This window comes from Mytilus galloprovincialis, chromosome 8, assembly GCF_965363235.1.
Source record: "Mytilus galloprovincialis chromosome 8, xbMytGall1.hap1.1, whole genome shotgun sequence".
Classification (NCBI taxonomy): Eukaryota; Metazoa; Mollusca; class Bivalvia; order Mytilida; family Mytilidae; genus Mytilus; species Mytilus galloprovincialis.
Genome location: NC_134845.1, coordinates 11,077,015 through 11,102,446, shown reverse-complemented (window position 1 = coordinate 11,102,446; position 25,432 = coordinate 11,077,015). Strand labels below are relative to the sequence as shown.

The 25,432-nt window shown below is 31.5% G+C and overlaps 1 protein-coding gene across 1 annotated transcript in view; it reads left to right on the top strand.

Annotated features, from left to right (window-relative positions):
• Positions 1–25,425, top strand: part of LOC143085068 (uncharacterized) — a 31,170-nt gene extending 5,745 nt beyond the window's left edge. Inside the window, exons 2-12 of the mRNA XM_076261232.1 lie at positions 4,469–4,542; positions 5,256–5,469; positions 5,783–6,094; positions 6,908–6,977; positions 7,743–7,786; positions 9,094–9,159; positions 12,433–12,504; positions 13,667–13,801; positions 20,628–20,789; positions 22,351–22,654; positions 25,286–25,425. Coding sequence (XP_076117347.1) covers positions 4,516–4,542; positions 5,256–5,469; positions 5,783–6,094; positions 6,908–6,977; positions 7,743–7,786; positions 9,094–9,159; positions 12,433–12,504; positions 13,667–13,801; positions 20,628–20,789; positions 22,351–22,526 — 1,278 coding nt within the window. The 5' untranslated portion in view covers positions 4,469–4,515 and the 3' untranslated portion in view covers positions 22,527–22,654; positions 25,286–25,425. The remainder of the gene's footprint in view (positions 1–4,468; positions 4,543–5,255; positions 5,470–5,782; positions 6,095–6,907; positions 6,978–7,742; positions 7,787–9,093; positions 9,160–12,432; positions 12,505–13,666; positions 13,802–20,627; positions 20,790–22,350; positions 22,655–25,285) is intronic.
• Positions 25,426–25,432: the final 7 nt, after the last annotated feature.

The window sequence follows — 25,432 nt, the reverse complement described above, 5'->3', positions numbered from 1 at the left end:
TTATTCCTAAAAACACCCACATTTGCACACAATTTAAGATAACAGAAAATTCTGTGTCATGGTTTGGTTCATTAGTGTCATGGTTTAGTTCATGTTCGACATGGTTCAGTTATGTGATTCCTGTCGTGAATGATGGAAGTGTTACGATCAAAATAAACAGACATTATGTACAACCATTAAAATACTGTTAAACAGTATTTTCGCTAATATTTTGTTTCGTGTGAAACCCATTATATCCTATTTTGAGTCAATACAGTGTCGCTATTTTATTATGTTGTTGTTTTGTTCCAAGACGAGTAAATCTGAGTTTTACATATTAACGATGATCTTCTACTTGCAAAAATAAACCGCTCGAGAAAATAAGTCGTCTGCAGTAAAGCTAAGATATTATTATTATTATTATCATAATTATAGAACAAGCACGTATAGAGATCACTAGAGTAATATATTAATGAATTTCAATTATAGCAAATTTCTTTAAAAGTTGGTGTTATCGGAATACACTATGACATAAGAAAGCACATAGTAATACACAATTAGTAAATACAGTATGATTTCCAATGAGACAACTATCCATCCTAGACCAAATGACGTACATGGTAGGTCACCATACGGCCTTCAAAAATTAACAAAACTCATACCTCTTAGCAAGTTGTTAAAGGCTCCGACAAAATTAAAGATAAAGCAATTCAAATAAAAAATCTTACAGCCTGACTTATGTTCAAAACAATCAGCAAAAATAAATATGATATATGAAAAAAACGACAGCTAGTGCATTACAGACTGTACACTTTATACAATGCCATACAGAATATGACGTGGTTTAAATGTTTGCGGGCTCCCAACCAGCTCCTTGTTTTAATCTGGGCATACAGGTTACATCACAACAAACTATAAAAAAAATGTTGAAAAGGGCTTGACTGATCAGATCGATACAGAAAAGAAATCAAGTAAAATAAACACCAAAGAAAGAACTGATCTGTGAGTATATTCCAAGCCAATAACAACTAATAAAACAACTTAAATCTAAGACAAAAGGTTTCTTTTATTTATTTCAGAATGGAACACTGCTACCAATATTCATCTTATTGTCTGTGATTTCTCGCCTTGTCGAGTCAGAAACGAGGCTGTACACTGTTTAAATATACTAGTACTAAGCACAACAGTATACGTGTATCATTGCATTTTTCAATTATGTTTTTCAATCACATTTAATAATGTACATTTTTTTCATACTAAATACTAAATCGAAATATTATCTAAACTTTATAGCATACAAGAAAAATGGTTTAAAGAGTTAAGTGGTACTGCATAATACACTTGTACAGTATGAAAAAAATACAATCATTTTTATTCGTTCGTAAAAATAGACATTATGGACCTATTTCTAATTCGAACTTGTGATCTTTCATACATTTTAATTCCACACTTTGAAATTAATTTTGAAATTAATTTCACTTACAGCTTACTAATCCCCTTCCCTTTCATGAATGTGACCTACCGAAATAGACTATTTAGCGGATTTGTTATCACATAAGCAACACGACGGGTGCCACATGGGGAGCAGGATCTGCTTACCCTTCCGGAGCACCTGAGATCACCCCTAGTTGTTGGTGGGGTTCGTGTTGCTTATTCTTTAGTTTTCTATGTTGTGTCATGTGTCCTTTTGTTTGTCTGTTTGTATTTTTTCATTTTTAGCCATGGCGTTGTCAGTTTATTTTCGATTTTGACTGTCCCTTTGGTATCTTTGGTCCCTCTTTTACTAAATAAATATGTTTAAACTGTCGTCCAGGTTAACATTTTGTTCCGTGAATGTTTGAAGACTATTTTGTGTCCTCTCGATATCGTTTTTTAATTCTATAGTTGAGTTATTGTATCATGGACGGTACCATTTCTATGTAGGTGGACACTGACGGGAATAATTATCGTGAGAAATGATTAATGACGTCTACTAGAGTTGCAAAAACGTAACAGTTAGATAGTAAAAAAATAATATTTCGGTATTAATTTTCAAATCAGTCCAAAACATGGCTGATATCAACCTATGATTTAACTTTCATAAAATTCGGATATGAATTGAAAATATGAGAGCGCTTAAAATGCAGTTCTTCATATAATCATATTTCTAAGGAACACAACTCTTTTAAAATTAATTTATCGGCACTAAATTTTGAATTCGTCCAGGCCATTGCTAATTTAAACTTATGATAGGTGTCGTAAAATTCTGACAAGAATAGTACATTTGAGAGTGCTAACAATGCAATTTTTAATATAACTAATGTTTCCAAGGACATAACTCTTTTAAACGCCCGATATTTCCATTGACCCCGCAATGCGTTACGCGGGGTACAAAACTATATGAATGTACGATTTACCGTTTACTCCCACTAAATTTGGCATATTTTCCTCTTTAGTCAATTAGTTAATTGTATTACTTTAATTTTTCACAATCCATTACAAACAAACTATCAATTTTAAAGTGCCACAAGTATGTATTAATTTGGATCTAAACCATGACAAATGTAACCAAAACCATGACGAAGTTCTAGACTCTTAACTGAACCATGTCAATCGCTTAACCGAACCATACCAATTTGGATATTTTGGTTATCCTGCGTTTAATTCTTTAAAACAAGAATTTCAATTTAGATAGTTTGATTAACAATATAGATTCAAACATTTAATTTGCTTTTTATCTGCTCATTTCAAAAGAACTGAGGCAATCGTTTTGGGAAGTAACATAACTTATTCATGACCAACTTAACCAAACTATGACAAAATCACTGTACTAAACGCTACTCGATATGACGACCTTACTACCCGTGGAACTACATTCGAAAAAAATGGACCGAATCACTCGAAAAAAACCGATCCTAGCCGGACACTATACCTACCGTGTAATTGTGAACATGTTTACTGTACATGGCGTTTGGTGTGAACACGGCCTCAGACACATATTTACATGTGCAACAAGAGGCAAAAATACATAGTCATAATAATGGTTTCTACAAAACAATGTTAACATATAATCATATTAATCACAATATTTTACCTAATTTCTTAATGAACAGTGACACGTTCTTAAGAACTTTGATATTGCAAAATGAAAGCAGTCCTTTCATTTTCTCATCACATGAATAATGCTATAATATTCTGTAATCAAGGCTATTTGGGTATTATTCAAGAAGTAAACTTGATAAGAATCGTCTGAGAAAGCAAAACAACCCCCTTTATAGCCTATCAATAATGCATGTTTGAAATATATTAACGTGCAACATTGACAAAATGTCGGGACCAAAGAAAATCACAAATCCGTTATTCTTGTTTTTTGTCATATAACGTGTTAAAATATCCTGCTCCACCAAAAATTAATAAATAACAAGATATTTGTTTTCGTTCATTGTTTTGTACAGAAGTTAAACCGTTACTTTTCTCGTTTGAAGTGTTTCACATTTATAATTTTAGGGTCATTTTGTAGCTGAATATGCAGTATTGGCTTTGTTCATTTTTGAAGGCCTTGCGGAGACCTGAACTTTAGTTGTTAATTATTGTGTCATTTGGTCTCTTTATAACAGAAAAATAAAAAAATAAATACCGACATCGTCACAATATTATAATAACGGCGCCCATCACTGATTAATTATTTATACAATGTGTCTCAATTCTCGAGCAAATCATTTCGTTGTTTTAGATCTTCAAATACCAAAATGATCGTCTCGCGTGTAAAATAAACTACTGATCTCTGAGTGTAACATTTGAACTGAGAGAGGGATGGTTGAATGATGAATGTGAAGTAGGAAACGCTATTCATATCAACAGCCCAGTTCAATGTTACTTTTGATGTTCTTGCGATTCCGTAAAATTTCATTTTAACCTTTATATGTTTCTTACTGATTGGTTTTAGCCTTTAGCATGTATATTATTACTATTTTGATTAAATAACGATTGATTAGTTGATAGATGTTTAACGCCACTTTCAACATTATTGTGCTATTTTGTGGCGGTCAGTTTTTTTATTATTTGAGAAAGCCGGACTGCCCGGTAAGAGCCACCAACATTTGGTAGGGAACTGACAACTGCAGCAGCTGTAACTGTCCCGTGCGGGATTCAACTCACAACCTCAGTGATGACCAGCTAGTTATACAAAATTGTACCTCTATGACCACTCGGCCACCGAGGCCTCAATTGAATAACGAGAGTTGATATCAAGCGATATCATATTCTCACGAGTAGTTAAACACATGTCTCGTATGGTCAGCAACCTCTTTATGATAAATAAACAAATTCGTAAACTGTTAATTTAGTGTTTTCAAATGTTCTCGACGATATTAGTATAATCATATACTCGTTTGGTTATACACGGCAGAATCATATGAGTATTTAATTTGGACCATATAATTTTTTTTTATATGCATGATATTACTTATACTTATTTGCAGTACTTTTAATATTATTTTTTTCATTGTAGTTTGGCGGTACCGATTTCTGTGTGCAGCCTGAACATGATATATCATCATGAAAAAAATCATTATTTTCATTTTCGTAAGTTTGAATTTCTTTAACGTTTATATTTTGCTGTCTAAAGTATGATTATAAGTGCAAAATGTAAATTGAATATGTCTGCGTTTTGTATGTATATTTCATACTGGTCAAATATGATCAAAAGATTGAAATGTGAAATATGTCCATAGTGATCCTGATTACTTCAAAATGTATATGTGTCATCTTCATATACCAATATTTGCAAAACACTTAAAATTCATGTGAAAGGACAAAGAAGTTAACTGATGTTCAAATCTAGTAAATCCACAATGAAAAACAGAGTGCATTGACGGGGTAATTTTTACATTAGAATGAGACTCAGGAATTATATATACAGTACAATGGGCATTTTTCATTGCTGCCCCATCAACTTTTAATTTTGATTTTATTATACAGTCTCAACATGTGACAACTTTATGACAGGCTTATTTCATCGGATTAAACTTGGCTCTACAGGACTTCAGATCTGTAATACCACAATACAATATTTTAAGTGGCACATGGACCAAATCTTGATAGTTGTGATAATAATGGAATACCAGAACTCTATTTTTGCCTAATGAATTGATCATTAATTACAATTCAATAAATCAGTATATAATCAATGACCAATGAAACAGGGTTTAGTAAGAGTTTATTAACACTTGTTCACACATAATGTAGTCCCAGTACATGAAGTATGATATAATTCTCGTATAACCAAACTATTACAGATGTTAGTCGACTGTATCATTGGAGCTTTGCCTACTCTTAATTTTAAATGCCCGCAGTATGTACAACGATATATTCAATCAGAAGTTGTTTGTCCCAGGAATCCGCTGGATTACTCCTGTTTATGCAACACTGAAAATACAACCTGTAGCACTCGAAACGAAGAGGTCGCTCATGAATACTGCAGCAATGATAAGCCAGAATTCGCTGGAATCGGTAAATATTAAAGAATGTATGGTTATTAAATTTGTTTTTTGTTTTTTATTACTTTTAATGCCATGTATTTGGGTTTAATTTTTTCAAATTTAAAACCAATTTAAAATGAGATTGAATGCTTCTTAATGTTTCGCAGAATGTCAAAATATTGTCACAATCTTATTACCCATAATTAAAGTTGCCAAATAAACTACATTTCATGAAACAACTTTTGTACTAATATTTTATAAATTCAAGTATGGAACATAATAGTTTAAAAATGCAAAAATACAACTTTTTTAAGTTGATGACTTTTCATTATATTTATCTGTAGGACAAAAGTATGTATGGTCAGGTGGACTCAGAAATATTAAATGTTCCTCTGAAAGGTTCCAGCCACTTGGATTTAATTTATGGCAGAATGTAAGCAGTCAGTGTATATTTCTAAAATCATTCTGTAATGAAGAAGGCCAAGTAATTCACATCAACGGTTCAGCAGAAAAAGACGTCTCTTGTAGATGTGATCATACGAGGGGTTATGCCTTTGTAGCTAATAATAATACGGACAGATCTAACTGTAAATCATTGGAGGAAGATTGCTCTTGTTACACGAAAAAGTGTTTATTCAAGGAAACCTTAGCAAAAGGTAAAGAAAACTAAATTATATATATATAATTATACATTATTCTATGAAATAACGCATCGACCTCTGCCGACGAATTGTATCGCATTCAGTCATGTTTCGAAATAATTTTATTAAGTATAAAAAGGAACAATGATGATCAATGATAGCAGAACGTTTGCAAGAATCGAATTTTACTTAAGATTTCTGTCATTTATAGGTTTGATTTCCTTGATGGTTCATTACTTAAATTTGTATTTTTGTCATATTGTTTCTTTCGTATTGGGATTCTATACTACCTCTGATGTATGATGTGATTGAGAGCATCCATTTTCTACTTTACTTTGAACTGTATACAAGTTCCACTGGTGTATTTTGCTACAGAAGGAAACCTAGATTATAAATTTTGATTCTTTTATTAAGTGGTTTTAGGTTGTCGACAACTTAAATTAACCAAGTTTAATCCATCATTTTCTACATTTGGAAATGCCTGTACCAAATCAAGAATATGACAGTTCTTGATGACAGTTAAATCGTTTTTGATGTGTTTTGTCATTTAATTTTGCCATGTGATTATGGTCTTTCCGAATTGATTTTCCTCTGAGTTCAGAAGTTTGTGATTTTACTTTTTAAGTATTCGAATTTAAGAAAATAAACAAATTTATAGTTGTTAATTTCTGTGTCATTAAATCTCTTGTGAAGAGTTGTCACATTGGCAATCATACCACATCTTCTTTTTTTTTTAACTATCCGAATATTTCAAACAGAAAAACTACTGATATATATTCTAGCTATTCCAGCTGATTTAAATTTCCGATTTCTAAAACTACATTTCAGACTACAGTTGTATTCTTTCCAGCAATAAAAATATATTATCACGAAACCAACCGGTTGTTGCAGCAACCAGGTAAGTACTTTGATTTTTGTCAAAAGCCATAACTTTCTTCATTCAGCCTCTTCAGTGGACTTCAAAGTCCACCAGGGAATAGTGCACATCAATTGACTGATTATGAGGGTAAAAGCAAGTTTGTTGTACCTGATATACTAACTATTGCTCGCGGCGAAGACTAGGGCACAACTAGGTATCGTTCAAATTTGCCCTTACACTCATAACCATTCATTAAATGTTTTATTATACTGAACAAAACAACTTTCTAAAAAGTCGATCTGCGTACACATCTTGGAAAAAAACATAAACCTGCACAATATGAACTAGCAGGTTTTTTTTTACCCGTGTGGTATTTGTCAATATTTTGATAACTGTAACCAAGACAAGAATCATTGTACAAAAAATCCTGTGCATATGATAAACGTTAGCTACAAAACACCGGCAAAACTCGGTAATGTATAAATTTAAAATTACAACGACAGACACATACAGATTATACGTTATTCCAAGCGCACAAATCAAAGCAGAATAGTTAACGACATCATTTTTGTCCAATGAAAAATTAGTATGAAAAAGTATGGGAAATATGTTTAATAAAAGTTTGATCGGGGTAATATGTTTTGAAACTATTGACTGGCAAATAGTCTGTGGTTGTGCTATTTATTTGTTTGTATAAAGAAAAAAACATACTAAGGTATTATAAGTTAATTTAATGTTTTCTTAGTTCATTTGGAAAGGCAAATGCAAGAAACACTTTCATATGAGGTAACCTTTATGTTTCAGGCAATCAACAGTAGAACACGTAGATCTGACTGTAAACATAACAGGTGACTATTTATATCATGATAGAGGATTTCTTCTCAAAAAGACTATTTAACCTAGTTTTCTAAACAGTAAAGTGGAGTCTACCCTTCGAAATATTTCTTTCAGACACCATCATGATTTGGTTAACAGAAATGGAATGACCACCGATATGTACACTTTTCAAAGCTAGATCTTAATCTTTTCTTCTGTGATGAAATGTAACTTACGTATCATGACACTTTAGTTCCCTGATGTAGTTATAATCGAATATAATTTGAAATTTGGAGTACATGTAGTGACCTTTAAACGTTTTTAATTCTAAATATTCATTCTCCAACGGTTGTCTAGTTTTTTTGTACATACAAAGTGGTAAGACAAATATGACACACCAATATCTTAGTTGCATTTTCGAAAGGGAGTTTGAATATTACTTCTTTCTTATCTTTCTTCCTTCGAAATATTGTGATATTGTTTTTAAAATAAAAATGTAATGCCGTCTTTTTCAGTTGATAGTCTTTTGGTTTAATGATTAATTATATTTCAACCTTTTCGAATTTTTTTAATCTCAGATTTTTAAAATTTTTGGTACATCCAAATAAATATATAGCTTGAAGCTAATTTGGTGTTATATCTTTGGCTATGTTATGTCAATTGAGACCATACCGCACGTACTAAAACATTTATTTTATTTATTTTAAATCATTTTTGTACACGTTCTAATTTAAACACGGGACAAGATGCCAATATCACTTTATGAATTTCATACACCGAAGCCGTTATCAACAGGAACAATTATATAATTGTCTGTAAAAGTAACTACCGAAAAATGTACAAAAGAGGCGGAATATATAAAACGACCTACAAACTCATTATTTGAGAGAAACTAACAACGCCTTACAAAAAAAAAAATAGACAACGAAAAATGCAAAAAATGCTACTTACAAATCTACAAATTGAGTAACATCACTTTAACAAACATCGTGTGTGTTTATAGAAGTATCCAAGTAGGATAAGCAGATTACGATCCAATTGTGGCATCCATCAAGTTACCCTTGGAGACAACACATTGTGTGATCATTAAGCGATGTCATAATCGAGGAAATGGGGCCGAGACAACTGGAACATCCCGTTGCTGTATTACCATTAGAGACATAATTGAAATAAGTGTATTTCGAACGATTATAGTATGAACAGTATGAATGTTATTTTGAACATAACACGCGTTCCCAAACGGTTCTTAAGACGTGATTGCAAACGGTTCTTTTTTATATATTAATCATATTGTGACTAAAGAAAAATGTAAATTTAAAGAAATTGTTTCTTTTTTTAGAAAACAAATATCGTATCAACTATAAAAATGGACTCACTGGATTGATTTTTCTTTTCATAATCTTTGGTAAGAAACTACTATATGTTCTCAGTCATCTTCATGTATCTTCTTACTTTGTTTGCTTAATTCATTGTATTTGATTGAATGTTAGAATCATACTTTAATTGGTATACTTTATTCAATTGGTCTGGTTGTTTTATCTATAAACTGGAATTTCTAACAGAGGTATACTACTGTTGCCTTTATGTATAATTTTTATTCAAATTGAATATTTGATTTAATTGGCTTTTTTTTCATAATTTAAATTCAATTTATTTTATTCAACTTGAATATATTTTTTTTTATGAAGACCTTATTCACATTAAGATGGATAAGTTTCTACTTGAATGCAAGTTTTATGATTTTAAATGTTATATATTATTGTTCATCTAAATGATATAGAATATGTCCCTATGGTATCACCAGCCCAGTAGTCAGCAATTTGATGTTGACATGAATATCAATTATGTGGTCATTTTTATAAATTTCCTGCATGGTTACAAAAGTATCAATTATTCGAAAAATTAAGGATTTTCTTATCCCATGAATAGATTACCTTAGCCGTATTTGGCACAACTTTTTTGGAATTTTGGATCCTCAATGCTTTTCAACTTTTTACACTTGGCTTTATAACTATTTTGATCTGAGCGTCATTGATGAGTCTCATGTAGACGAAACGCACGTCTGGCGTATTAAATTATAATCCTAGTACCTAGTAACTATGTTAGTGTGCATGATCTTTTCTTGTTCTTGCAAATTTTTCATATAGTTAGCCTAGTGACTTGTATATCTATTCAAAGATATCAATAAATCTATATAAATATAGGCAACAGTAGTATATTGCTGTTCAAAAGTCATAAATCGATTGAACAAAAACGAATTCCGGTCACAAACCTTAACCCAGGGAAGCACATCGACAAAAAGAGGAAAAAAAAGAACAGCATAGAACTGCTACAAAATCAAACACCAACATACATAGAGACAAACTACTTGATAACAACTGCCATATTCCTGAATTGGTACTGGATATTTTAAGAAAAAGTTGGGTATTGAACCTGATTGTATGGTTAGACTAACCTCTCTGTAATATGACAATGATAAAAATACCACTAAAAAGACAAGATTAAGTGACAGGAATACAGTACAGATAAATACTCAGGACAGAGCAATACATGAATTAAATAATATGATAGTACATCACAATAGGTAAACCACAGAATAACATCGGACACCCCCCAATAATCTGATGACAGTATCCAAGTTCACAACAAAATTGAGAATATGACTTTATACGTCAACCGTGATCATAACTTGAATCCCCCAACACAGTGATCTGCCAAATTTAACTTGTTGAAACTTTTGTAATAACTGTACCATTATATATAGAACTGTACCAACAATTTTCTATGCGATCTGTATAATTTTTTAGTATGGATTTAAATAGATATTAAACAAAATGATGTCCTTTGAACTTTATATTCATTATATTGTAAATTATTTTTTTCTCAATCATTTGAATGATAGTTCAATCATGATATTGTATTAACTGTTTCTATTATGTGGTGTTTAGGTTCCTTTCTTATGACTGTTTTTCTTCTGTGCGATCTAAACATAAAGTGTAAAGATTACTGCTCAGGTAAGTCTATAAACCATTTTTAATAAATGTTTGTTTTAACTATTACAATAGCTACATCTAGTATCGATTTAAGAGAAGACTTAACCTCTTGCTTGGCTCATTCCTTTGCACGTTTCTTTATTTTTTTCTGCCATTCACTTTCTATTGATATTATTTGATAGTAAGTCCAAATACTTCTAGTTTTTTTTTAAGTAACACATTAAAGTCAGAGGTATTTAACTTCAACAAAAGATGACAAACGTTTAAAAATTTGAAACAATCCTTATTATGAACAGCAATGATGTACAAATTTTATTAAGCTGTATCCTGTAACTAATGACAGCCTTATTTGTATAAAAAAGACATTGTGAAATTCTTCATTACAACTTCTGTATTATTTGTTCGACAGATTTCAAACAACATTAGATGAATATATAGATAATTGAAATAATCTTACAATTTTTTTTCTTACCCTTCTGCCATACCGACTTTCCTTCATTAAATTATAGTAATATATCTTATAACAATCACAATTTTTATACCCCCGCTTTAAAAAAGGGGGGGTATACTGTTTTACCTCTGTCTGTCAGTCCGTCCGTCCGTCAGTCCGTCCGTCAGTCCGTCCGTCAGTCCGTCCGTCCGTCAGTCAGTCCGTCCCATGAAACTTTCGTCACATTTTTCTCAGGAACTACACATCCACCCTTTCTGTAATTTGGTATCAACATTTATATATGTCAGCCATACCGTGTGATGCGTTTTCAGATGCATCACTTGACAACTTCCTGTTTACCGAACACTTGTCTGATTTTACACATGATAGCCAAGTTGAAAATTTTTGTCACATTTTTCTGAGGAACTACAATACAAGGATTTCTGAAATTTGGTTTCAGGATTTATATAAGTCAGCTATACCGTGTGATGCGTTTTCAGATTCATCACTCGACAACTTCCTGTTTACCGAACACTTGTATGATTTTACACATGATAGCCAAGTTGAAAATTTTCGTCACATTTTTCTCAGGAACTACAATACAAGGATTTCTGAAATTTGGTTTCAGGATTTATATAAGTCAGGTATACCGTGTGATGCGTTTTCAGATTCATCACTCGACAACTTCCTGTTTACCGAACACTTGTATGATTTTACACATGATAACCAAGTTAAAAATGTTCGTCACATTTTTCTCAGGAACTACAATACAAGGATTTCTGAAATTTGGTTTCAGGATTTTTATAAGTCAGCTATACCGTGTGATGCGTTTTCAGATTCATCACTCGACAACTTCCTGTTTACCGAACACTTCCATATTTTTACACTATTAATATTATCCACTTGCGGCGGGGGTATCATCAGTGAGCAGTAGCTCGCAGTTTCACTTGTTGTTTCTATTAAGACATTAGTTTTTCCTTACTCACACCACTCTTCCTAATTGAAATACTGATTCGTTATTCAAAGAATCGAAATAGAAGTTATTGAAACGATGCACTGTTGTATTTACAGCAAATTGGAGTCTACGGGTTTTAATTTACAATCGGCAACGTTTGTAAAACTAGATACTAATTGTTCACTTCTTTTACAAAATATCTATTATATGTACTTGAATCGTCGTAAATGTACAAACTTAAAACAAGTAGTCTGTAAGGATTATTTTTACGTCTAATTTTTCAAATTTGTTTTATTTCAGACCGCAAAGAACTGGTTCTGTATCATGAAGGTACTCGGCAACCTGGTACTTCTTTTGATCCACAATTACACGGTACTTATTTCAGATAAACTCTCTTTGGAAATGAAGTTAATTATTAAAGAACCAGCATACAGACCAAAAATGAATAGTAAAACTTCGAAAGATCGCATCAATAAATATTCTTAGCTTTTAAAGTCATATAAAACGGGTTTCTTATAATTTTTAAGTTATCAAAATATTTTTAATCAATGAATCCATATATACTTATCTAAGTGCTGTTGGTACGTTTATTTTAATATTTACTACGAATCTATAATGTATTACCGACAAAATATATTGCATTCAGTAATTGTTGATCGCATTTAATGTCGAGATTCTTTTCAATTGTTTATCGGATCGGGACATTGGTAAGATAGTAAATATTTTAGATGTTTTATATAAACATCATATCGTGTTTGTTATTTACTTTTTTATGACAATAAAGGAGTCCAGGGGTTTCAGAAGATATCCGCCATTCTGAATTTGTTATTCGTATGATATATTTTCTTCTATTAATTTTTTTGGGGGGCTATCGTATTAGTTTATTTTAATGATAATTTGATTCTATGAGTCAAAACCTTTGAAACTAGAATTACGAAGTTTATTATGCCATTTTTAATGATTTGCATTAGAATACCAAATAAAACACGATTTATGACTAAAGTTGGGTAGTATTCTTTTGGGAGTTAAGGTCTCCCTACCAATTTAATATTTACGACCTTTGCTAGAATATGTTCGTTTGTTTCGATTCATGTTGACCTTAAGTGTCACGTAAAAGAAGATTGTCTATGCCTGAAACTCGATGTTCAATTTCGTATCGGAATCACATCAGTTTTGAGTTCTTGACAAAAATGATAAATACATGGATATTTATTGAAATGTAGTGTGTATTAAGAATCATAAATACTTTACACATTTTTGTTTCAGATACTCAATTTTAAATAGTAATATCATTTGAGCCTTTTGTTTTTATTGTATGTTTGATTTTGGATAAATGTCCAATTCATTAAAATCCTCTAAGAAACTTGTCACAATTTTGGAGGAACCCGACCCCAATCCCTAGTTTATCCGTTCCGTCCCTTTCCAAATAACCTTCACCTTGTCTAGATTTGTTCTAATACCTGATAACCCAAAATGAAATGAAATGAACGTAACATTTTTATGTTTAACTCGCTCAAATTTGTTTTTATTTCAGACCACCTTCAGCAACCTATCAATTGTACTGCTCACCAACTAAACGGTGCTAAAAGTAGAAATGACACCATACATGATGAACTCTCTTTCAACAAAGAAATGACAACAACAAGAAGCAGCACACAAGCCGATTGCGGTAAGTCAGGAAGATGCTAAACATCAAATTAATATATTAATTTTGATAGTTAACCTATAAAGTAACTCTTAAACAAAATTATTCTTTTTCCATCATTCATCAAGTTTGCTTTGCAATTGTGTTCTCAAATTGAATATGATTAATATCGATTTATTAAATGTGAGCAATCAAATCAAATAAGTTAAACAAGGGAAAAGTAATGTTACAATATCGACCCGGATACTGTTACTACAAAACTGAAGTTTAGTATGTACTTTGAGGATTTGGTTTATAATTGGATTAAGGTTACTGTAGTTTATTGATGTTTAAACCTAGTAAATAGATTAGGAAGAGACAAATCAAGATTACTTACATATACTAATGGAATCGCATAAATTCAAAAAGAGACGTTGTTGACAGTTGCAAAAACTTGTTGTTCCAAAAAGTATAATCACAAAAAACTACGGAAGCGTATTAGCGCCACACATTTATTTTTTTTTATTTTTCTTCCTATGTTTGCGTTATAACGCAAACCTTTGCGTTATAACGCAAACCTTTGCGATATAACGCAAACCTTTGCGTTATAACGCAAACCCTTGCGTTATAACGCAAACCTTAACGCAAACCTTTGCGATATAACGCAAACCTTTGCGTTACAACGCAAACCTTTGCGTTATAACGCAAACCTTTACGTTATAACTCAAACCTTTGCGTTATAACGCAAACCTTTGCGTTAAATGCAAACCTTTGCGTTATAACGCAAACCTTTGCGATATAACGCAAACCTTTGCGTTATAAGGCAAACCTTTGCGTTATAACTCAAACATTTGCCTTACAACGCAAACCTTTTGCGTTATAACGCAAACCTTTGCGTTATAACGCAAATATCTTTATTTCAATTATTCATTAAGTTTTGTATATATGTCCGTCTGTCATTCATTTCGGATGTGATTTACTAGTAGATAAAAAAAGAAACATACATACAAGGCCAAATCATTATAATAAATATGCATAGGAATAATGGAATAATTGAAATGCAATTATACATAAATTAAGACTGATTTGTGCATCAGAAAAGTATATAATTTAACAAGAAAATAGATATAGTTTAGTATATAGTCATATTAAAATTGAAAGATCAAAAATAATGTCATACAATTGTGAAACCTCCAAGTCAAATACTAGTAGACAAAATGATCTTTCTGCTTTAAAATGAATTATTAATAAGGAAACATTTTTTTCTCAGAATATGATCACGATTCTTTGATAGAAAGTCATTGAATTTTCATTTCAATATAATGAAGTATTTTTTAAGATGCTTGGGTAGCAATTTGAATAGAGAGAACATAATTTTATTAATAAAACATCTTCATTCTATACATTTATTGCCAAAGGGTAGCTTGTTTGAATGTAACCTACTTTACACAGTCCTCAAACGAGAGCTTACTTTGGAAGTATATTTATATTCGGTTATAGCTATATTAGCAGGGTTGATTTTTTTCTTAGGTATAACCTCAATTTACTCAATTTTCTTTGTAATATATATACTAGTAGTAACTTGGAGATCGTTTTGGGGGACCTTTATAGTGTGTTGTTTAGTGTGAGCCAATGCTCCTTGTTGAAGACCGTAATTCGGCCTAAGATGGTTTACTTTTACGAATAGTGACTTAGATGGAGAGTTTTCTTATTGGCACTCATACTACATCTTCTTATATTATTCTGCTCATTATTAGTCATTGATATGATCTAATTATTCAAGCAGTTTACTTTGCAATTACTACAAAAGTGATAAATTTTATTATATACAGCCTCCTCCATTAATAACTACTGTTTCCTTTGAATCTTAAATAAGAAATAAGATAAAACAAAGGTTTGCGTTATATCGCAAAGGTTTGCGTTATAACGCAAAGGTTTGCGTTATAACGCAAACATAGGAAGAAAAATAAAAAAGTAAAAATGTGTGGCGCTAATACGCTTCCGTAAAAAATACTAAATTCCGTGGAAAATATAAAACGGAAAGTGCTTAATCAAAAGGCAAAATCGAAACCTCAAACACATCAAACGAATTGACAACAACTGGTCAAACCAACCTTTCGTTACAATACTCATAAGGCCAAAACTTTCTTCTGAAAATTCAATTAATGTTATACATGGAATCAAGTTGAGACAATCATTACAAAATGTAAAGCATTGTTTTTCTTGTTACGAAAAGGGGCACCTTTTCGTCTGTTCTTGTTTTAATACCACTGCAAAAATTACAGGTGTAAGGTATCAAAATTGCAACGAATACACCTACTTAGCAAAAAGAGCAATGGAAGACAATAACAATTAAAACCAAGAAGTAAACAAAGACTCACAAAACCAAAGGACATTTACATCAACAGTTATAAATAATAATTAAGAAACAACACGAACTCCACTAAAAACCGGGAGTGAAATCCGGTGCTCTTGAACAGTAAGCATTTCCTGCACCGTATACAGCACCCGTCGTGTTATTTATTTTTTTAGTTCGGTAATGATGGAAGGTTCTTATGACTAAGGAAGAATATCAGATACGATTTCTGACACACTTTTGTCATAATGGCCAATCCGATCATGATGGCGACCGTAAAATTTCTTGAGTGATGACATTAATTTGATTGGTTCATACGCCTGTCTTAGCAACGTTTGAGAAAGCAGTTTTCCTTGTTCAACAAAATCAACGTACTTTGAGCTAGCTCTAGAGTAACGTATCAATTGAGACACATATACTCCATATGCTGGTGCCGCTGGGATGTTGCTACACAGAAATGGAAAGTTGACCATAGGAAAATTAAAATCATCGCGTTTGTCATAAATTTTGGTATTCAACCTACCATCAGTAGTCATTTCGAGAAAAAGGTCTAAATATGAAGCAGATTTATCTGTGTCGGTAGTATCTTTAATTTGAAGTTCAATTCGATATATTAAATGTAAGTGATCACTGAATCTATTAATATTAAGAGACAGTACATCATCAATATACCGAAAGTTGAAATAAAAAGATTGGGCTAATTTCTTTTCTCCTTTCTGTACAAGCCCTTGGATAAATTCTGCTTCATAAGACTATAAAAACAAATCTGCAAGTAGAGGAGCGCAATTGGTACCCATTGGGATTCCAATAGTCTGTTTAAAGACCAAACCTCCAAATTCAACAAATATGTTGTCAATTAAAAGTCCAGCTTGGCAGTGATATCCTCGTCGGTATATTTTGTCCTTGACTCTGTATGATTTTTCACAAAGTAAGCTGAATTCCAGCTCAATATCAATTCACTAGGTATTTAAAACGTCTAGTGTCCTTTTTAGTTAAAGAAACATAAGCTGACGAGTTCTACAGTCGAGCTTTAAGTTTAGTATGTGGAATAGTGGTATAAAGAGTTGAAAAATCAAAGGTTTTAATGTTGATACAATGTTTTAATGATTGAGATGGTAAATTCACCAATAACTCTTTTGAATTTTTTAGCATCCACATCTGATACAATTTATTATTATGGACTAAACAATTTATGTATACATCTTCACAATAAACAAAAAGAGGATTTTTTTTCTGGATCATGAATAAATGTAGGTGAAATTATTGTCAAAATATGTGCATTTTGGGTACCCTCACGTTATAACAACAACAAATATCACTTGCTAACTTGTATGCTCTCAAAATGAAAAAAAAAAAACTAGTGTCATTTTTACAAATAATCTACTAAATGATTTTTTTTCTTCAATGATTTGTCCCTGTGTAAATATAGAAAAATTAATACATACACTAGCGTAGTTACATTGTATGTTTATCAATCAGTAAATGAGATATCTAAAATTTGTTTAAGGTACCTGGGGTGTCTAAATGTTCGACGATAAAAGCTTTTCCCGAAAATTCTGTTAAAGAATTCTAGACTACGTTTAAATTTCAATATAAGCATAGGGTCACGGACCTTGATTTTAGTTCTATTGGAATTCACGAAATTACATTTACATTATTTAGTTTATGTATGGGAGATTTGTTTTCTTAAATTCTTCCGAAATATCAAGTAAAATAGATGGTTACGGATCTTTTTTTTCTTGGAAAATAAAAATAAAAACATAATAGTCCTTTCACATTTATCTGCCTGATTTAAAAGATTTGTTCTGCGAATATGAAATTCACTTAAGAACACACATTTTTATGCCCCACCTACGATAATAGAGGGGCATTATGTTTTCTGGTCTGTGCGTATATTCTTCCGTCCATTCGGTCGTCCGTCCGTCCTCTGTCCCGCTTCAGGTTAAAGTTTTTAGTCAAGGTAGTTTTTGATGAAGTTGAAGTCCAATCGATTTCAAACTTAGTACACATGCTCCCTAGGATATGATTTTTTTTCATTTAAATGCCAAATCAGAGTTTTTACCCCAATTTCACAGTCCACTGAACATAGAAAGTGATAGTGCAAGTGGGGCATTCGTGTACTGGGGACACATTCTTGTTTTTTTTATATTTAACAATGTTTTGTTGTTGATTGAATGATACTTATTTTGAAACATTAAAAGTAAGTTTGCAGCATGCCAAAAATATATGCTCAGAAAAAGACACCTGACCTACCTAAAATGCACAAAATTAGTAAATTCTATATTTAAGAAATTTTTATAGTGGAGTCATTCAGGAATATTAATGAGGTAATTCGAGTATTCAAATTTCAAACTTGTTCATTTTGATGAAAATGTTTGATTTTATACTCTTTATGTTTTAAACGTGCTTTGAGAACAGCAACTGGCGGTGCAGTGCTTTGTTGTTTTTTTCTTCATAATTAGATATTTTGATAAATAAATACTAATACATACACTGTTTAACTATAACAATATAGCATATAATAGGTAGCTTTCAATTGTTCAATAGTGTTGTTCTTGTTGATGTATTCACTCTTCTTCATAGTCTATTTCGTGCTTATTTATTGCGTGTTATTCCAGTATCAACAATGCGTTATTCCCCTAAGAGTAGTGACAACTAAGGAAAAAACAGGAACACAAATAAAAACTATAACTATATTAAATTAATATCTGTATTACAGTTTAAAAGGTAGCCAAATGTTTCGTCTGAGAATGTGTTTTAAATGCAAATGTCGCCTCTAAATTATATAACAATTTTAATTAGCGACGATCATTTACAGAATGTTGATGATTGAGACATTAAACATAAATAATTGTCGTACAGCATCAAGGCATTAAATTTCGTCATAACTTTTTTAATCTGTAGTTGTTATCATTATATTTCACACTTTTATCATTATTATTCGATAGATTTTTTTTATTTTAATTTTTATAACACTTCGCTATATTTAACATGTTTAATTTCCAAACAATTATCATGAATACAATTTACATAAGCAAGTATACAGGTTGTACAACGATTTAACAACGATTTAACATTGTTTTCTGTCAATTCATTCGAATGGAGATAACAATATTGTAATTAAAGCGACAACGGCATTAATTGGTGATTTGACTGTCGCAAATACCCGTTTACTGGCTCCGCTAAAGCGTCGCCGGTAGACTCAATTTGCGACCATCACATAACTAATTGATGCCGTTGGAGCTTGAAATACAATACAGTTATCTGCTAACTACCATCCAAAAATAGACGTTTTTGTCGTGCTGAAATGACACATTAAGCTTTGTAAAGACTGTTACAGTTTTGTTTTATGTTGCACTGTTACATAACTTTTTGATGTTGGGTATGTTTGAGCGGTCAAACACATGTCTATTCCCGCCACATTCATCATGTGGCCGTTCAAAGTCATGTTCACCATATATATATATATATATATATATATATATATATATAAAGATCACTATAATAAATGTTCTTGTGTATAGAAATATATATAGATTACTAAAAAATCCAACATTTCCGGTATGAATTAAAACTATTCATACCGGAAATGTTGGATTTTTTAGTAATCTATATATACACTTAAAGAACACTTGAAGAAGGCCATTTGTTGAGCCGAAATATTTGTCAGCACGATTTAATAACAACATTTTCGTATTATAACATCTTATATCAGTACCGTTGTGCAAATCTTTAGACTGATATATATATATATATATATTATTGTTTTGATTAATCAGTGATATGGTCATTCGTTTTCTGTTTTGAACTCTTCAACATTTTGCCAAGCCAGGGCTCTGCGTAGCTTAAGATACGATATGGGAATGTAATGTAGCATATTGATGGAATTCCTTGCAAACCAGCTATCTAATTTATCTGTCGTAAAGTTATTACATAATTCGACGTATATATGTGTTTGTGAAAACAAATAATATTCAGACGTACAATGTGGTGAATAAACGATAGAATCTCATTTCATGTACTCTTGAATATTTTATGATTCCATATTTTTCAAATTTAACTAAACCATGTATAGTTGTTTTAGCTTATAAAACAATACTAACATAGCAATTATACATTTGGTTAGTTCCATTGAAATCAAAGTTTATAACATTGAGAGAATTTCGATATTTGACCTGATATCCTTAATGGGGTTAACTTCAAAAAGTAGAAACATAATAACTTTCGTATTTTGTCATTATATTTCTATAAAGTAATCATCATTGGCTTTCTCAAACAAACAAACAAATTAAATCATCACTATGTAATTGGATAATAGTACAACGGTTTACTGTACATATGCAGTCATCGAAGTTGTGGAACTGTTACCCATGGAAAATGGAATATTTATCAGCACTGCGATGTCTTCATCTGATCTGTTAAAAGTTTATGATCAATCAAAATCAAAATTATACTTTACAGATTGTTTTTTTTTTTGCCATTTTGTGTATATTAAGAATTTATTTGATCTTCTAGATCTTGAATCCGATTCCAATTGTCTGCAAGTGCAGGATATCAATACAAATAACACACGACATATACACGATACTGACATTTCTGCATTTGATGAAATCACAGAAGAACAGGAGGTTCTTATAGACAAAACTGAAATATTGCCCGATAAGCTATCCGTGTGTGGTAAGTTGGATTTTGTCATACAGTTTATTTCAATCTTGTTAGGTTAATATTCAGTTATTTGAGTGTATTTTAATCTAATTGATTATTTGGTGACTAACCATCGTCTAGTTATTTATTCGTTTTTTAATATGTTTTTTATTATTTTAGAACTTAAAAGGTCATTAATATTACTAGATCTAACTACCTTACCTACAAAAGTTATCTGACACATAGCTGATGTAAAACTTAAACAAAATAAAAGCAGTTTCAGTTCTTTATGAAAGAGATGCAAAAGATATCAAAGGAAAAGTCAACCTCATAAGTCTCAAAAACTAGCTAACAATGCTATGGCAAAAAAAGAAAAACAATTAAAAAAAAACAAGTTACAGTGTACGGTTATTTGGTATGTCTCATTAGAGGAAAAGATTACGGTATTGTTGTTAAATCACTGTCGTCATTGTAATATTCCAAAACAGTAAGAAGTTGTGGTATTATTGCTAATAAGATATTTATCAATAATTAACAAAATGATGAGGTCAGTGTGTGGCCCTTTACTATGAACAAAACCCGTACCGTGTTGTAAATTATAAAAGGTACATCTTCACAAAATGACAAAGTCTTCAAATGAAAAAAAAACCAAAGGTCTGCCTTTTAGTACAAAACAATAAACGAAAACAAATATGAGAGACAGGGAACAACTAAAATCATGTTTCCTGGGACAGTGACATGCATATTGTGTTGGGTTGAAACATGTTTCAAATGCTCAACCCCCCTCCCTCGTAATCTAGGACAGTGATGTAGAAGCAAACAATGAGAACAAGGTGTAAAAAAACATTTAAAAAGACGTGACTTATCAGATTGACACAATGCACTTATATCAACAAATAAAAGATCGCTGACACTAATTAAATCGCTGTGCATCTATCTAGGTGAAATCGGATGCATGACAAAAAATATCACACGCCCGATGAAGCTAATTTGTTTAGCGAAATATTGCGTGAATAATATATAAAATATAACAAACTAATTTTATAACACTCATTAGTGTGTTAAAGTTACATTCTTAGACACTTATATAATTTAATTTAGTAACTGCATCAGTTTATTTACAAACTGATCCACATCTAGATAGATTGAATGTTGATTGTTGCTATTTTTAGACACTATATATATATATATATATATATATATATATATAGAGTCAATGTATGATAGCCGTTGAAACAACTATTTACCTGTGTCCTATTAAAAGTGAGCTACTCTAGGTCGATCTGTTGATGTAAGACGTGCTTTGTTCTTTATGTCTGTATTCGTTTTAATGATACTCTTTAATGGGTATGTTATCTTCTATCAATGAGAGTGTGTATTCCATAAGGCCAATATGACACAATGTAGGATTAGCTGATCATTGTCTATTCATGTTTTTGACGCCTTTTTGCATTAATTTCTTAAAAAAGTAAGTACAACTTTTGTGAATATAAATATGATTTATTCATCGTTTGTTATCTTTTGATTGTTTATATGAAATGTTTTGAATTAATAATATTTTATTAGATTCTTATCAATGCCTTGACTGTTTTAGATAAGACAATTTCTGTTGTTGTCAAGCCGCAAGATGTTAACGAATTTGTCGGTTGTAGTTGTCGATTCGATGCATCGATGTCGTCAATAGATGGTTGCATCCGAAAAATTGAATGGTTGCACATCACGCCTGAAAAGGAAATTACATGTGACTTAGAAAATACAAAAAAAGTATAGAACAGTTGATCCCAAATCTTTAACAATTCTCAGTTTGGCACCAGAAGATGCAGGGATATATGTTTGCAGAGTTAGTAATTTTAAAGAAACCGTAGATAGTGAACATATAAAGCTTCATGTCAAGGAATGTGAGTATCCCTAATGAATGGCATTTGGATTGATAAATACTTGATTTAAATCGATGTGCAAAGCATAAGCCATGATAAGATTTAAATAATCGTTTCACACAGTGCGACAACAGATTTGATCATATATTGAAGCGTTTTACCCTTCTGTGCTCAAGTTAGTTTTTCTCATCATTTTGCGTTTGTCGTCCATCGTCTTTTGTCGTCCGTTACCTTTTCAAGTATTTTCTCATCTGGAACTGCTGAGATTTAAGTCGACATATTAAAATAAGCACTTGTTGCTTGTTTCTGACATCCATTTGAAACAATGTGAATTTATTTTGTATGAAATGTATTTAATTTCGTAATATAGATTTCTCAACTTCTTACGAACGAACAAAAATCAACAGAACTTGCCGTAACTTGTCGTAACAAGAAAGGAAAAGAAAAAGTACTCATTATTTGATAATTTTTAGACTATCGGCTGTTCACTTCCTTAAGATATGTCTTTTGAATAAAAATGTTCTTGTAAGATTTTCAAAACCATTTTGAGTTGTAGACACATTATATTGACTTGATATATAATATGTATGTAGGACTCAAATCTATGGTGGGTTCCAAATCCATGGCAGATTCCTAATCTATGGCAAATGTGACGTCATGCCATTCCAATTCTATGGCAGATTTTTTACAATCCTAATCTATGGCAAGTTTTGTAATTTCCTAATCTATGGCGGATTTATGTTCACGGTTTCCAAATCTATTGCAAATGGAAAATAATGCAGTACCTATACGACCAATGATTTGTCTTAAACAAATGGACATGTACGACAACGGTAGCATGTCTATAAACATTTGTGAAATAAACATTCCATAATGGTCAACCAAATCGTAATGGTAAAAATAAAACGTGAATGATGAATTCAAAATACCTTAATACAGACTTCAAGATTGAAATGATGTGCCCCTTAATCTAATCTTTGCATGGTATCTGTTTAACCCATTCATTAAACCAATTAGTCTATTAGTCTCTTAACAAACAAGAAGGTATTTTTTTTTATAAAACAGAAATGATAAATAAAAGTGAACAGTTTCAATTTTCAAGTACATGTAATATTTATTTCTTCGTTAATGCATCTTTTTTTTTTTATTTAAAGACGATTTAAATTAAATTGATATCCGTTTTTTTATCTTTCACTTTATAAACTTTGCCGGCGGTAGACAGTAAAACTAAAATGTTTTCTATAACTCCTTTCTCTAAAAATTCGATGAAAAAGCGGTGCTGTTGTTCATCGCGGGCGTTGGGCGGTACAGCACATTTCGCCTGCCTTCCGGATACTAGTAATAGGTCACATCTTCCTTGAGACTATCCGCAAATTGTTGTCGAGGGAAATGCCTATATCTGGAATGGTGTTCAAATGGGTTCTGCCAACGTTTGCAGGGGCGACGATTTAATATGGCGTTATTCAATTGTGACGCATTTCAAAGATCTGCCATAGATTTGGGGAAAACAAAAATCTACCATAGATTTGAGTTTTTTGGCGTTTGTAACGTCACATTTGCCATAGATTAGGAATCTGCCATAGATTTGGAATCCGCCATAGATTTGAGTCCTACAAATATAATATACAATTAACGATTCAATCAACACAGAAGTAAATCTAATTTATCAATTAATTTTGATGAAGAATGCAAAATTTGAAGACGTAGAACTGTAATTGTACACATGTACGAGATATTTTAATAAAACATGGCATCATATCGATTTTTATACCCCCGCTTTGAAAAAGGGGGTTTTACTGTTTTACCTCTGTCTGTCTGTCCGTCAGTCCGTCCATCAGTCCATCAGTCAGTCCGTCCCATGAATATTTTTCGTCACATTTTTCTCAGGAACTACAATACAAGTATTTCTGAAATTTGGTTTCAAGGTTTATATAAGTCTGCTATATCGTGTGATGCGTTTTCAGATTCATCACTCGAAAACTTCCGGTTTCACGAACACTTGTATGATTTTACACATGATAGCCAAGTTGAAAATTTTAATCACATTTTAACAGGAACTACAAACAAGTATTTCTTAAATTTGGTTTCAGGTTTTATACAAGTCAGCTATACCGTGTGATGCATTTTCAGATTCACTCGACAACTTCCTGTTTACCGAACACTTGTATTATTTTACACATGATAACCAAGTTGAAAATGTTCGTCACATTTTTCTCAGGAACAATACAAGGATTTCTGAAATTTGGTTTCAGGATTTATACAAGATAGCTTTTACCGTGTGATGCGTTTTCAGATTCATCACTCAACAACTTCCTGTTTCCTAATTACTTCCATATTTTCACACTATTGAAATTATCCACTTGCGGCGGGGTATCATCAGTGAGCAGTAACTCGCAGTTTCACTTGTTTTTCCTGTTTTGTTTTTTTTAAACTGCAATATTGATGGATATTTGTTACTGAAGAATTAAATCTTAAAATTTGATCAGTTTATAACTGATCCAGGTAAATTTGTATTCCAAACCTATACAAATAATGTTTACTTGAGATTTGACCAATGTAAAAAGGGCAAGAAGTCGTAGTATTCAATATATCTAATTAAGGAATAGTGTGATGCACTTGTTTTAATTTAAATCACAAATATTATACTTTCAGATAAGCCGGAAATTTCTCACAGTTTAGACAGGAAAACGATTGATAATGAAGAAAAAACAATACTGAAATTCATATTTGATGTGCCGGAGATAATTGATATAGACCTTATCTTCAAACCAAACGACACCGATGAAATTAACAGTAAAC